The sequence below is a fragment of the Pseudopodoces humilis genome, chromosome 3, assembly GCF_049639895.1.
Source record: "Pseudopodoces humilis isolate 2021_Gansu_Grassland_sample_001 chromosome 3, ASM4963989v1, whole genome shotgun sequence".
In the NCBI taxonomy this organism is placed as follows: domain Eukaryota; kingdom Metazoa; phylum Chordata; class Aves; order Passeriformes; family Paridae; genus Pseudopodoces; species Pseudopodoces humilis.
The window spans coordinates 29,241,839-29,256,437 of NC_142202.1; the positions used below are offsets into that span (position 1 = coordinate 29,241,839).

A 14,599-nucleotide genomic window follows, 5' to 3' on the forward strand; every position below is an offset into this window, starting at 1 on the left:
CCTTGTGTCTAACAGTATGGCTGCTGGAATCCTGGTGCTTTACCTCTCGCCTCTTCTGAAAGGCAAAACCCACTGCTTCTGGCTCAGCAAATATTTAAATCAGCAACTCTTCACAGCATGGCCTGGGGCCCTGACAGCAGCCAGGGCTAAGGCACCAGCAGGGGGCAAGGGACTGCCGAATTCTCAGGCAGCACAGAGGCTGAAGTTAGAGGAGGAGGCTGGTTCACAGGAGCCCCATGGGACCCACATGTCTGTCTCCTAGCAGCAAAACCCACAGAAAGGTCTCCTGCCATGTCAAGGCCAGACATGGTCCCAGTAATCAAGGCATTAAGGCTGGTCAGAGAGAAATACTGCCGCTGTGTGGGCTGCAGCAGGTGCCAGGGCATTTACTGTGTCACTGTGCACTGTTAGATGACAGGCACACAGCAGATGATGATGGAGTCTGACTGGAAGCTGAGCAGCTTGGCAGGACTGAGGTAAATCTGGCTTCTTTGCTTGCAGCCCAAAAGCAGGATAGTTTGGCATGCGGTGGTGGCAACCCCATCCTTCAAAGTGCCAGGGCAAAAAATGCCTGGGCTAGATTTGGTATCTGAATCCAAAAGAGGGTAATTTGGGAGTAAAACAGTACATCCTAGAGAGCTGACAAGACAGCAGGGAAAATGTCATCATATGAGAACAGAATGATGCCAAAGAGAAGTATCAGGGAGAAGAACATAAAACAGTGACAGGATGTGAGCATTGGACTTTCTCTCAAGACATGAAAAGGTAAGGTAAGGGAAGGAAACATCTTGTGCCCAGATCCTCACCATGGCCTCCATGCGTGCCCTGCGCTCCTCCTCTTCCTTTTTCTTCCTCATATTCTCCAGATCTTGCTTGGCCTCTGCAAATGACTGTAAGAAAGTGTCAAAGATGCCAAAAAATTCATCTGGCTGCATCTTGCCCTCCGTCTCTCCAAAATGCTTCAGTGCCTTGGCATACTGTCAAGGGAGCAGAAAACACAAGGCATAATTAGGTAGGCAATTTGGTAAAGACAGCAAGGATCGCTTATGAGTAACCACACCATGTAATTCAATACCTTCTGAGCATTCATGTGGCTAGAAAAAGAGTAGAAGCTACTGCCAGCAACAGAAGTGCTTCTCCTTAAGGCAGGTGCCTCTATCCCTGAAGAGTCTGTTTTCCTGGATATCCTTTGGGCAACAGACAGCAATAGTACTGGAGAGCACTAACCGTCCATGTACATGTACTCCATGACAGTCATGGAGTTACTTTACCTTTAAGAAAGTTTAAGTTGCTGGGATCTGCCTGGCGTCTTTTCTCCTGACCAATTATCGGTCATTGCTGAGAATTGACAGCAGTTTAGGCCATTGAAAAGTGGGATCAACTTGTGAACCCTACCTTAAAGTGTAAAACCAGAGCTCTCTTGGTTCTCTTTGTTTCCTGGCTGGGAAGGGCGGCAGAGCTCCAGGCCTCGTGGGGACTGGGCTGGGCCCAGCGTCTCCCGGCCGGGGGATGCGGGCCCTGTGGAGGGGGTTTTCTCCGGGCTCCGGCCGGGCCGGGCCGAGCCGATCTCTGGCTCGGCTGCAGGTCTTTTGCTGTGGCTGGATTCACTGGAGACTGCTGAGTGAAGAAGGAGAGGGGCTCTGGGCCTGCAGCGGGCTGGGCGTGGCGACTGCACTCTCCAGAGCAGCCATGAGGAGCTTTCCATCGCAGACGGCTCCAGCTCCTGCACCGGCTGAGGCCACAGAACTACCTACAACAGCCTGGGCAAGATTTTAACTCTTTCATTTCCCAGATGAGACTTGCGGATTAATCTTTTTATCCAGACAGAGAAAAGAGAGTGATCAACATGAAAAGAGACTTTATAAACTACTAGTGACAGGAAAGAAAAGAAGCTTCAGAAAAGGTAGAGAATTAAGAAGATGCTTTAATTAAGCTGAAATATCTTTCTGTTAAAACTATGGAAATAGACAATAAGGTCTTGAAAACACTCCTTTAATTCATGACAGTAAATAGGGAGGAATAGAGTGTTCAAAGTGTAAATTTTGAGTAAAAAAGTAGAGTAATTATGGTACAGTGAAGTGCTGGAAGATTTGAAGCCTTGAGAGGCAATGAGAAAACTGTTTTCTAGTGAAGCTCACAGAAACAGATGAAGAAGACTTTTTGCCTTTGAATAACTTATCCTTAAAAATCCCATCCCTAGACCCATGGCCCATACACACTTGAGAGTAATGTGAAAATGGGAGGAGTGGGCTCTAATAACAGCAGCTCTGGGCAGCTAACATTAGAGCAATGGAAAACTATAACAAAAATAGTTTTTCTTGTGAGAAACTCCATAAATTAACAGGAAGAAACTTCTGTTTCTCTATAAAGACTGGTGAAAAGACTGTAGCAAGAATTGGGACTGTTTTAACCATCAAAGTTCCAAAGGTTTTGTCTCTTTTGTCATGTAAACAAGGGAATAGTGGGTAGACAGGGGATGAAAAGGTTTTTCTGGAAGTTTATTCTGGTGTTCTTATTGTAGTTTGTCAATAAACTTTCTTTTTTTTCCCTTTTAAGTCTTATGCCTGTTTTGCTCTTGTTCTAATCCATATCTCACAGCAAGAAATAAGTAATTTTCTTAGTTATTGGTTTAAAACCACGACATCCACTGATGCAAAAAATGATACTTAGTTCCTGAGGGCAATACAGTAATTTCAGAGAATGACACTGTGGCCACATCTCAGCTGCAGGACAGCCAGGGCAAGGAAGACAGTGAGCTAGCTGGGGAAACAAGTAGTTTTAGTCCATACTTTCCCTTTCAAATCCACTTTTAAAATGCCTGGAGGTAGAAGGTTTTTGCAATAAAGCTACAGTTTGTCCTCTCAGAAACCTCCTCCTACATGTCATCCATCTTTCTGGAGTCCTCTGAGTCAGGGTGTTGCCTGGGAGAGAGGAGACTATAGACAGACAAGGCATGAGAGAAGGACAAGGAAAGCAGCCAGAGCTCCTGGGCAGACTTAAAAGAGAGTGAATACATCACAAGTGTTTTTTATTGTAAAAGGCAAATGTTGAGGCTGCAGGACACATATGGAGGCAGCCAACTGGCAGGACTTCAGTCACAGGGCAGGCCTCATGGGGATATGGTAAATTCACAGTAACCCCTGGCCCTTGGACATCAGTCCTGCAGTAGTTGTACTCTCTCCTTTGCACTCTCACACTCCCAAGCATTGTTCACCAAAATGCACTCAAATGCAAGCACATATAGTCTGTCAATAGCATGTACATGTGTACACTAAGTGCTGTGTAAGGACACACATTGATTTCCCAGCCACCCTCCCTCACACACCTCTGTGCTGCACAGGTAGGCTCAGGAACACACTCCTGAGAGTACTTGTGCCCTGATGCACAGCTTCCCTAGCATTCCCCGCTTGGACTTTAGCACAAAACCACAGAGCAGCAGACCGTCCTTACAAACCTCAACATTTACCAAACCCAGGCTATGGACTGTCTTCAAGCTTTCTCATGCATGTATTTAGCTCATAGTAATACAGCCCCAGTTTCCCCTTTCTTATGTGGGTGCTTTTGCAGAATGGAAAAGACAGTAAGAACAGTTCAGGCTCTGATCCCAGCACAAAATGTGTTTGGAAGCAGGTCTTAAAAACCCTTCTGGCGCTGTACCAGGTAAAGCATAAACAATGTCTCCCACTCAAGTGCAGGAGGAAGAAATCTCCAAGGAAAGCAACCTCCTGGCACAGCCTGAGAGATTCAGCGTCTCCCCTCAGCAGTCCTCTCCTGCTATCACTGCCAGGTCCACAAGGCAGTTTGAAGCAATAGATTCTCTTTTCTTTCTTTAAAAAGGGTTCTCAGCCAGAAACAAAGAAACCCAAAGAATCTTGGAAAAAAAGTGTTGGAAAAATACAAGTTTGCTTTGAGCTACCAAACATGGCAGGAGTTGAAGGAAACACTACACAGAAACAGCAACAGATTACTTCTTTATTCAGCTCCTTTTCTCTGAAGCCTCTGAAGACCTACACACAAGTATGCACACCTACACCGTCTCTCCACCCCTCTCTGTAACTTTTTCTGCATATAATATACACACAGGCTCTTTGAAAGTGCAGCAGTCTACCGTAATCCACACTGAACCAGCACCAGTGCTTTGTCAGAGACAATACAGGCTGTTAATACCACAGAGGGAGATAAAGCACCTCAGTATGCTCTATTTTCTTGTCTTGCTTGCTCCAGTGTGACAATCAGCCAGGGAGGCAGGGAAATGCCAGCTAAAGACTTCAGCACAGGATTGCCACCACTGCTTGAACACACAGAGCACCTGAAGCTCATTGCTCACATTGGATGTGCTACCTGGAATCTCTTCCCACTTAATTTGTCATTAACTCCTGTGAAAATTGAAAGTAAAGCATAAATTAAGAGCAGTGACCAGAGCTGCCAGGTAGAAGGAAAGCTTGTCCAACTGCTGCAAAGCCTGAAGTCAGGGGCAGCCCACAGACTCTTGCACCTTGCAATGCACTGCTTCCACCCCATGTTCCTCCTGTGCTCAGCAAAGGTGAGTGAGGGGGCACACAAAAATGATCTGGTTGAGTCCATGAATGTCCACAGGGGTTTCCTAGTCACTTAAGGAAGCTGGAGGGTGAAAAGGCAGGGGGTTCCTTGCCTTGGGCTCTTGGATCCTACATACATGGAAATCCCCTTTAGAGGGTGGTGTTGTCTGCAAATGTTCTGCACGAGGCCTTTCACCCAACTGCTAGCACCAGCTAGTTCCTGCCATACTGGCAAGAGGGGCTTTTGCCACTGCCTCCCCAGTGCCACTCCGAGGAGGAACAGTGTTGCTGGGCTGGAAAGACTCAGCAGCCTGGGAGCCTTTCAGACACACGAGTACAGAGTGTTGTGGGTTCTAAGCAGCAGCAAAAGGAAGCAGAGAACAGCCTGTCTTTGCTGCCCTGTAACACAGAGCTTAGGTGATCACAATCACTTACTATAAAGCAGTGAAAGATGAAAAGCAAAAAAATCTGTGAGCTGGATGACCTAAAATAACTACAAAAGGAAAAATCTGGAGTTCACTGAAATAAACATTCTCTTTCTTTCTCTATCCTCTCTGGAAAAAAAGCTGACTTAGCAGAGGAAGGCAAGTCAGGAGATCCAGCTTCTGCTGCCAGCTCTGCCCATGATGTGGCTTGGGAACTCATACTTCCTTTCTGAGTCTTGTGTTCTCCATTTGTTACAGAACAGAAAATGTCACCCCACTAATCTGATATAGCAAATGGCAAATAGACAGTTGTTCACATCTGTAGGGCACTGCACTAATGTAATGCACTACTGTAAAGAGAGACGTGCTGTCTTTTCACTGTTCAAACTACAACAGACCCCTCTGGCTTTATTACTCCTACTTCTCTGTAATTCTGGTTCTGCGACCACATGTGCTTTTCCAAAGCACCGGTGCTGGGACGAGGGGCAGTGAGCTGCTGCAGACAGCTTCCACAATGCTGTTACAAAGCCCAGGCTTCTACCTGCCCACAGTGGCTAAAAACACACTGCCTGCCTCACTCAGGGCATTAAGAGGCAGAGTGGCACAGACCAAGCTGCTCTGGATCCCAGCCCTCTCTTCTGCTCAGTGTCACGGGATTTGTGTCACTGTGGACAGATTGCTTGACTACTCCATGGACAGATTCCCTGCCAAACAACACCAGCTCCCACGCACAGTTGTGAAATCTGTAGCTAAGTCCTCACGCATGAAAAATGCTTCCCAGAGTTTTGTGATGTTCTCTAATATTGTGGAACAAGGGGTGAAACTTGCTTGCTCCTGAAGTCATTTGGGGACAGACGGCATGGGCAAAAGCAAATTGGAAAACTGTGTTTCAGCAGGTTTTCCACTGTAACACAGAATGGTATATATTTTTTCATTAAAAAATTAATTTCTGCACCATAAGGGCCCCCAAGCTCCATGACATAACAGGTCCAAAAACTCAGTGCCAGTTCTGCTTCCTCTGCCAAACTTTCCATTGAATTTATCCTCTTGGCAAAGCAAATCATTTATACAGTTGTTTATTTTAAAAGGCCATTTTAGCAAGGAGAGGGTAAGCAGGGCAGCAGCACACACCAACTCTGCTGTGCTTGCCTACAAAATGTTAAACAGTGGCAGAAGACCTCTGGAAATGGCAGGAATGGGGCTCTATGAGGAGGACAGAAAACAGCTATGACAAAAAATTCCTGCTGTCTGCTCTAGTGGGAGGAGCCAATACACAACTAAATTATACCATGCAGCCAAAGAACATGAACTGTATTCCCCAGACAAGTACTCTTGAGTGTGCTCTTATGAAGACACCAAATTAGCACTGAGGAAGGTCAAATAAATGTCTTTTCTCTTTATGGGACAAATGCAGATAGTTAATGGAAAGAGACCTGCCAATTTCAGGTAGGGCTGGGTCCAGCTCTTCTTGTAACTAAATGCTCTTAAAGCATTCTGCCAGGAATTTAACAGTTACATTGAGTTACAGGTGCTTTAAACATTTCTCATGTGAGATGCCAACCTGCACTGCAGCATCTGAAGTTCTAAGTTATTGTACTACAGCTATGTGATTTATTTACCAAATGGCTGGTGGTGTCTTTTGTAGTATACCTCATCTTGACTTTCTCAGTCTCTGTCCTGATACGTTCCTTATTTTTTTCTCCCAGTGGCTGACAGAAAACACTAGTCTCCAAAATGCACAACTGAAGTGCACAGCCTATAACTGGCACTTAGATTATAGTATTTATTTTGCTTCATAGCATTCTGCCATTAATGACTATTTTCTTAAATAGTTTTCACTCAGCAAGCTTTCACTGCCTTTCTGTTCTTCAAAACAGTTACTGTAGGTGCTAAGCTTATTAAATGTAGGTGCAGATTCTGAACTCCTTTCTCCATCATGATAAATACCTTACTTGAGAGGAACTGTCATCAGAAGGACTGAGAATAGACACTTTTCCTACACACTTGCCCAGGCAGTAGTCTCTACAGAGTCTCTAGAGAGTCTTAGGTTTGACATTTAGCACAGGAATGGCAATAACTGACCAAGCAGACTTTGTACTCCTAACAAGATCCAAAGTGTCTTAAAAACAGGTTTGTTATAAACCAAGCATAAAGCAGAACAGTTCTGAGGAATTCTAGTGATCTAAGTTCACTAACCTGTCAATATTTTAGTACATAGTAAAGCTTCATATAGGACAAATGTCACCTTTTTCAAATAGAAAAATAAAATTCATACCATAGGAGATTACTCTTCCTCTGCTTGGGCATTTTCATTGCTTCCCCACAGGAAACAGAGAAAAAAAAATTATGAATACAATTCAACCTCTTTCTTATGTAAAAAAAAAAAAAAATCAATTTTTCATCTGTTCAAACACATAAAAATTGTGAAGGATTCCAGGGCAGAGTTTCACTTTCCTGCCCCTACCTTCCAGTTTATGGGAAATGGCACAAAACATTATCTCTTGATCTAATCTACATACTCCCTTATAAAGTGGTATTGAAAGTGAGAAAAACACAAAAAGAACAAGGACCAGCTGTACTAGAAAGCCTTCTTAGGGAGTTGGTCTAGGTTTTCAATTAGTTCTTAACCAAGCCATCTGTTTACTGCATGAAGATAAGTACAGTTACAATACTTCCTCTGCAAACATGGATGCCTGCACCTGACAACCTGGTCCCTTAAATTTAAAATATCACTTCCTCCCCACAGCCATTGACTTTGAATGGTTCTGTTTGAGCAAAAAGGCCAAAAAGGTACTATGGATGCTAAATATGAGCAAAAGCAGGGAGCACAGTGCCATTGGAAAAACAGGCCGCGTAACTTTCTCAGACTCGCCTGAGAAAGCGGCCTGGGAAATCATAATGAGGAATTAAAACAATCCTCAGAGATAGAAGACAGCCTTGCAGGTGCTGTTTGTCAGTCTCTTGTTTTCTTGCAAGAGAAGGTCGAGGGGTGGTGTACACTACTGACCAATGATGGTAATGGTTAGTTCACTAACCAATAAGAGTTTTACCTTTCTGTACTTCCGCATATCGGTCTATAAAAGAAGATCTGAGGTAGTAAACCTAGCTCTCCTGTTCAACCCACAAGAGAGTCCGTGTTGTGCTTCTCGCCATTCCCAGTAGTGTGAGAAGGTACTGCATGCGATTGTGAAAAATAGTGTCTGCTGAGAAGGTCAGCATCATGCCTTGGTAATGCATTGTTTCCATAAGTAAAGAAATTACTTTTGATAATATTGAAAAAGTTTAAAAATATATAAAAAACTTCCCCAGTTTGAAAAGGTAAGTTATATTGTTTTAAATCCCAGCTGAGGAAACATGACTCTGATTAACTCGTGATAATCAATTAGCCACAACTATATTTAGGATATCCACCTCCAGCTGTTAAAACTAGGGCTTCATTATTACTAATAACTCTGTGAGTCAGACCAGTTCTTCATAGGCTTATTTGGTTATGTTTCAAAGTCCTCCCTGCCCCACTACCTTTTTTGCTTAATTTGCTTTGCTTTGGGAAATCAAAAAAAGAACAGGATAATCAGATTTCTTGGTCCTTCTCTTCCTTTAATTGCCTAGTTTCATTATGTTTCCATGGTAAGAAAAAAGCTTGTGATTCAACAAGCACAGAGAGCCCACTGAAGTTGGGAGATGCTATAAACTTTGCAAAGCACATCTGGTTCATTGAAAATTTACAGCTTTCTTTTTCCTTTTTTTCCCCCTTTTTTTTTAAGAAAGAGAAGAGGAACAAGGGGAAGAAGAGAGGGCCAAAATAAAATGAAGCAAACACGAGAAATAGCTCAACACTGGTAAGGACAGACAGTTCCCTTACTGGAGTCTAAAAGCATCTCTTCGCCAGTGGAAGAACCAAAGCCAGAGGTTGAGCAAAAGTTGGAATGGTGTATGTTCAAACATAGCAAGGGTGTGTGAGGAGAAAGTAATGTTTCCTAAGCATGTTATAGTCATTAAAATAAAACATCTCTTTATGTTGACTGCTTTATGTTGGTCATGTCAAAAAAAGTGTGCAACACCTTCCAGACACAGTGGTCTGTCTGCAGGGATTTCTGGTTATTTTTAAAGCAAAAGAATGGCATTTTTCCTGCAAGTGTCTGATCAAGGAGAATTACGTTGCTGTGCTGGACATGTACCACTTGCTGGTTTTTAACCCCCAACTGAACTTATAAAGGAAATGAATTGGGTTTTTGTCCTGGTGTGCCAAAAAGAAAGGAGCACCACCGTCTTTAACACCAAACCAAAAGTGTGCAGTCTAAGCCATGGACAGAGGGAAATGTGAGCCTAACTATATTGAAGTTGAAAAATTTACCCAGTCATAATACAGAAGTCCCCAAACCAGAGAAAACCAAGATTTTCTCAGTAAATTTAGTGGGGTCACAGAATGTAAAATATTTTTTGTGCTTAGAAAGCCAGTATAGTGTGAACATTATTATACTGGAAATAGTATTTTCTTCAGCAACATGACAAAAATTAAAAATGGAAGTGTTCAAGGCCAGGCTGGAGGGGGCTCTGAGCAACCCAGTCTGGTGGGAGGTGTCCCTGCCTATGGCTGGGGGGAGAAGGTTGGAACTAGATTATTTTTAAGGTCCCTTCCAATCCAAACCATTCTATGATACTGTGAAAAAATTAGTCGTGTTATTCTCCCCAGAATTTTTTACTGCCTCAGTGGTGTTAGACTGCCCAGCTTTGCCCTCTGAGTGTTGCAATAGCTACTACCCCACTGGTGTTTGCCAGGGCAGTCCTTACTGACAAAGGTGGCTCCTGTGTTTGCAGTTGCAAGTCACTATTACCAAGTTTATCTCCATAGTAAGAAAATGTTTTTGAATCACAAAATAACACTACTGCAGAGGAACTAGATGAATGAGGAGCTTTACTGTCAAGATCCTCAGCCTATATTTTCAAAATCTAAGGCCTACTCATCCAACAGCATAGCTTTCATTAGTAATGCAATAGGTCCTTTAACACTATAAGGACTGACACCAGAGTGGAAACAATTCAATCCAAAAGAAATAACAATTTGCTTCATGTAGCCAAGAACTTTTAACATGCCAACCAACAAGGACCGATTTGCCATTACATATAATTTACTTTAAAACTTGCTCTTCACTAAACATTTTCATATGCTTATGATGTTTTAATAAATACAAATTCTTCCTCATTCAGCTGAGAGACAAGCAGGATTAGTGCTGGCCATGAGCAAAGAACAAGCACTCCTTAGGTGTACCAATCTGGTACTGGAGATGCAGACAGTGAAAGGACAAAATGATTGCTGTTGGAGTCTGAGATACAGAGTGTGTGCCCTTGTTTCTGATACTTAGTTTTAAGATCCAGAAAAACACTGAATTTCATATAACATGAAATGCATGAGCATGTTTTCATGGTGATACATGAGAACAACTGTTAAAGTTAGATAGAAAAAGCTAAAAGTGTGTGTAGATTAGAAAGTTTTTTTAAATCACTGGGTGAAAAAGTTTAGAGAATAGGAGACAAGATGGAGGATTTAGGTGTTGTCTCTTGTCCCTTCTTTCTTCTTCATGTTCTTCTCCTAGAGGTTTTTGGGTAGTAGTAAGTGATTGGACAGAGAATGCCGCAGTGCATCACAGAGGTGATGGGTCATTGGGTCATTAAGAAAAATAATTTACGTGTCTATTGTTAATTGGGTAAAAATAGTGTGATAGACTGGCATTTAAGAAAACAAAGAGAAACACCTAAGGAAGTTAAAACCACTGGAGGCTGATGGGAGTTTTTTCTCCTAGCCAACAGCTGGCCATTTCTAAGAATTGACAGCTTTTAACCATTGCTAAAAATTGACAGCTTTTAACCATTGAAAAGTGAGATCAACCTGTGAACACCACCTTAAGACATAAGCCTGGGAATTTCTTCGTCTCTTTGTTTCCTGGCTGTGAAAAGTAACTGAGCTTTAGCTGGCTTCCTGTCCCCTGCCCAGGCCATGCGGCCCGGGGAGGGGCTGGGCTGGGCCTGCCGCGGCACCCGGCCGGGAGATGGGGCCTGCAGGGCTTGCCCCAGGCTCTGGCCGGGCCAGGCTGGTCCCTGGCTCGGCTGCAGTTTTTGCTGTGACTGAATTCACCAGAGACTGTTGAGTAAAGAAAGAAAAAAGCTCTTGACCTGCGGCGGGCTGAGACAGTGACCACACTCTCCAGAGCAGCCATGAAGAATCTTCTATCGCAGACAGCTCCAGCTGCTGCTCCGGCAGAGATCACAGAACCATCTACAAAACCTGGGCAAGATTTTAACCCTTTCATTACCCAGATGAGACTTGCAGATTAATCCTTTTTTTCCAGAGAAAGAAAAAGAGAGTAATCAACATGTAAAGAGACTTTATAAACTATCAGAGACAGTAAAGAAAAGAATTAAGCTTCAGAAGAGGTAGAGAATAAGGAGATGCTTTATAAGCTGAAATATTTTTCTGTTAAAGCTATGAAGATGGACAATAGTGTACTGGAAAAAACTCCTTTAATTCATGACAGAGTATATTGGGAGGAATAGAGTGTTCAAAGTGTGGATTTTGAGCAAAAAGGTAGAGTAACTGTGATACCGTGAGGTGCTGGAACAGAGCGGGGAGAAGTAATAGTCGAAGATTTGGGGCTGTTGTAAAAGCAAAGAGAAAACTTCTGTTTCCAGAGAAGCACACAAAGACAGATGAAGAGAACTTTTTGCCTTTGAATAACTCATCCTTAAAAATGGCATCCCTAGACTCATTGACCCATACACACCTCAGAGTGATGTGAAATGGGAGGAGTGAACTGATGACAGGATTTCCGGGCAGCTGGCATCAGAAAAATAGAAAGCTATAACAGAAATAGCTTTCTTGTGAGAAACTCCATAGATTAGCAGATGAATACTTCTGTTTCTCTACAAAGGTTGTTGAAAAGACTCTAGCAGGAATTGGGACTGTTTTAAACACCAAAGTTCCAAAGTTTTTTGTCTCTATATTGTCATGTGAACAAGGAAATGGTTGGGTAGTGGGGGATAAAGGAGTTTTCTGAAAGTTTATTCTGGTGTTCTTATTCTTGTAGTTTTGTTAATAAACTTTCTTTATTCCTTTTAAGTTTTAAGCCTGTTTTGCTCTTGCTCTAATCCGTATCTCACAGCAAAAAATAAGTAAGTTTTCTAGTAATTTTTTTAGTTACTGCTTTAAAACCACGACAAATAGGTATAAAGATAAAAGAACTGCATATTTTGGGGCCATTTTGTGCATCAGACATGAAGTGTGCCACAAGGCCTTGTTTGTACCATCAGAAGAAAGAAATGTACCAGATGGCAAAGATTAACCTTGTGTAGCCAGCCTGGAGAGACCTGTTAAGTTTTGTGATGACCTTCTAATAAACACAAGAAACAAGATTCTAACGAGCTTGGGAGTTTTCTTCGAATCATAAGAACTGAGATAAGCAGGGCTCCCACGAGGGAGGATCCCAAAAGAATTCAGTCCAAAGGAGGCTGAGAAATCCAAGAATAAAAAGAAAAATACAGAAGAGATGCAACAGAAACAGAGAAATAGAAAAAGGACTTTTTAGAGAAAAGTTATAATTGCAGCACCTGGAGAATAACATGCACATGGTTCTGGGTGTGTAAGAACTTCAGACAAACCACACATGTTTGGGATTTCTACCTTTCTACTGAAATACACTTATTAATAGAGAAGTGGATAAGATCAAGCATAGCTGGTATAGCACTGTACCAGCCACTAAGAAGAAAATTAACTCCATCTTAGCAGAAACCAGAACACCAAACTACCAGGTACATTTTTAAAGGAAAGAGACAAAGCACGGATATCCCCAGCTGAATGAGCATAGTGGAATGCAGTCAGAAGGAAAAGATAAAGAGATACGAAGTCTTTGCTTCCACACTGTGGCAAGGTGTGGTATCTTGTTATGGATACTGCCATTGCAATTCTATGCCACACAAGAATAATGTTAAGGAAGATTAGAAAGAAGTGAGTAAGAGCACTGATCCTTCTTTTAATCCTAAAATATATTCTAAGTGGATATAGACCACATTAGAAAAAATAAGAAACTTCAGCCTAAACAATTTTCAGTGTCTATTAAAGTTTTCACTGTAGTCCCAGCAACTTAAATTGCTGTTTCCATTTTAATTCAGGCTTTTGACTGAGCTGGTGAAACTCTAATCATTTCAAAAGGAACTCTTACCTTGTCTCTAGCCTCATTGAGAAGGTCTTCTAACTCTGAGAAGCTGAAACTGGCCACAGTGATGAAATCACTCATCACGGGAACAAACCTGTCCCCTGATTCTTGCATACGTCTCTTCTGGTAATCCAGTTCCTGAAAAAGAAGTAAGAGCTAGAGACAGGCAAGTGTCAAAGATTCCTCAGTGATGAGGAAGTCCATCTGTTTCACTCACTGCGGAGGATACTCTGCTCCCACATTCACCCAGAGTTCTAACTTAGAAATCACTTTCTCACTAAGAAGTTTTTAGATGAGAGAGGGGAGGTCAAGGTGGGATGAAGGAAGGTCCTGGTTACAGTTTAACTTATCTTCAAACAACAACCACTCCCAAGAAAGCCATCAACATGCAAAGTTTCTAAAGCAACTTTATAATTTAAGCATCAACTACATGAAGTGCTGCAATTTTTTTCCTATACAAAATGACAAATGATAAAGAGCTCTGTGTAGCAAGGGACTTTAGGATTTTTAAAAAAGAGTTTTGCTCCATCATCTCTTCCCATGGTCAATCAAAATGTTGTATACTTGGGAAAATGTGCTCTAGATCTCCTCTTTATTTCTCTGAAAAGCACCAGGTGAACAGCAAAAAATACATCAAAATTGGTTCTCCCACTGAAGAACAAGTAGACAGATGCCAGGTACAACATTTGTTAGCATCCTGCTAAGCATTAGCTTGGATGTGTGTTAAGTGAAAAGTGACCATATAAACTGGGGCTATTGTGCTAAGAAGAGTCATGGTAAAAGAAATAACAATACATAAAATCATAGAAAACAAAGATCTATTTGTCTGCTACCTACAACAAGAAAAAATATTGATTTCAAGATTCTTTCTTTCTGGCTCAAGTATTTTAGTTTTAAACCAAGATTACCCATAGCTATCTCTTCCCTTACTTTAATCATCATGCTTGAAACATGGAGAGAGCTACGGAGCTCCTCGAAATGACTAATTTATAGTGAGACTGATGTCTCTTGTGCCTGCACTTGGCTTGTGTACTGTTGACAGTCTCAATGAGGACAATGAAATTGTAATCTGGACCTCATATTTATTCTCAGATGAATAAACAGTGGGAATGATAAAGCCTGACTTTCCCTATAGGGAGAGCAGCATGAAGCAGCAGGTCAAGTTACAATCTGACCTTATGTTCCCTTTGGAAAAAAAACCATTTTTGTGCTGGCTGCAACTCTAGCACCATGCGTGTTGGGTACTCTCTGTTACTGGTTGTCAAAACAGTAGTTCACAGAGCCAAATGGGTAGGATTTTAAGCACCTGTGGGTAGGTTTATAAGCATCCATGCTGAGAAACATCTTGGAATTTGCTCCACACAGTGCTGCTGAATGCCAAAAATTACTCTGGCAGTCAACAATCTAAAATCTGACATGATATATCTTT

The 14,599-nt window shown here is 42.2% G+C and overlaps 1 protein-coding gene across 4 annotated transcripts in view; it reads right to left on the reverse strand.

Annotated features, from left to right (window-relative positions):
* Nucleotides 1–14,599, reverse strand: part of DAAM2 (dishevelled associated activator of morphogenesis 2) — a 237,998-nt gene that overhangs the window by 6,637 nt on the left and 216,762 nt on the right. For all 4 annotated transcript variants that reach the window (XM_014261243.2, XM_088053801.1, XM_088053799.1 and 1 more), the window contains 2 exons: nucleotides 13,177–13,308; nucleotides 807–977 (listed from right to left, as the gene is read on the reverse strand). In XM_014261243.2, the coding sequence (XP_014116718.1) occupies nucleotides 807–977; nucleotides 13,177–13,308 (303 nt within the window). The remainder of the gene's footprint in view (nucleotides 1–806; nucleotides 978–13,176; nucleotides 13,309–14,599) is intronic.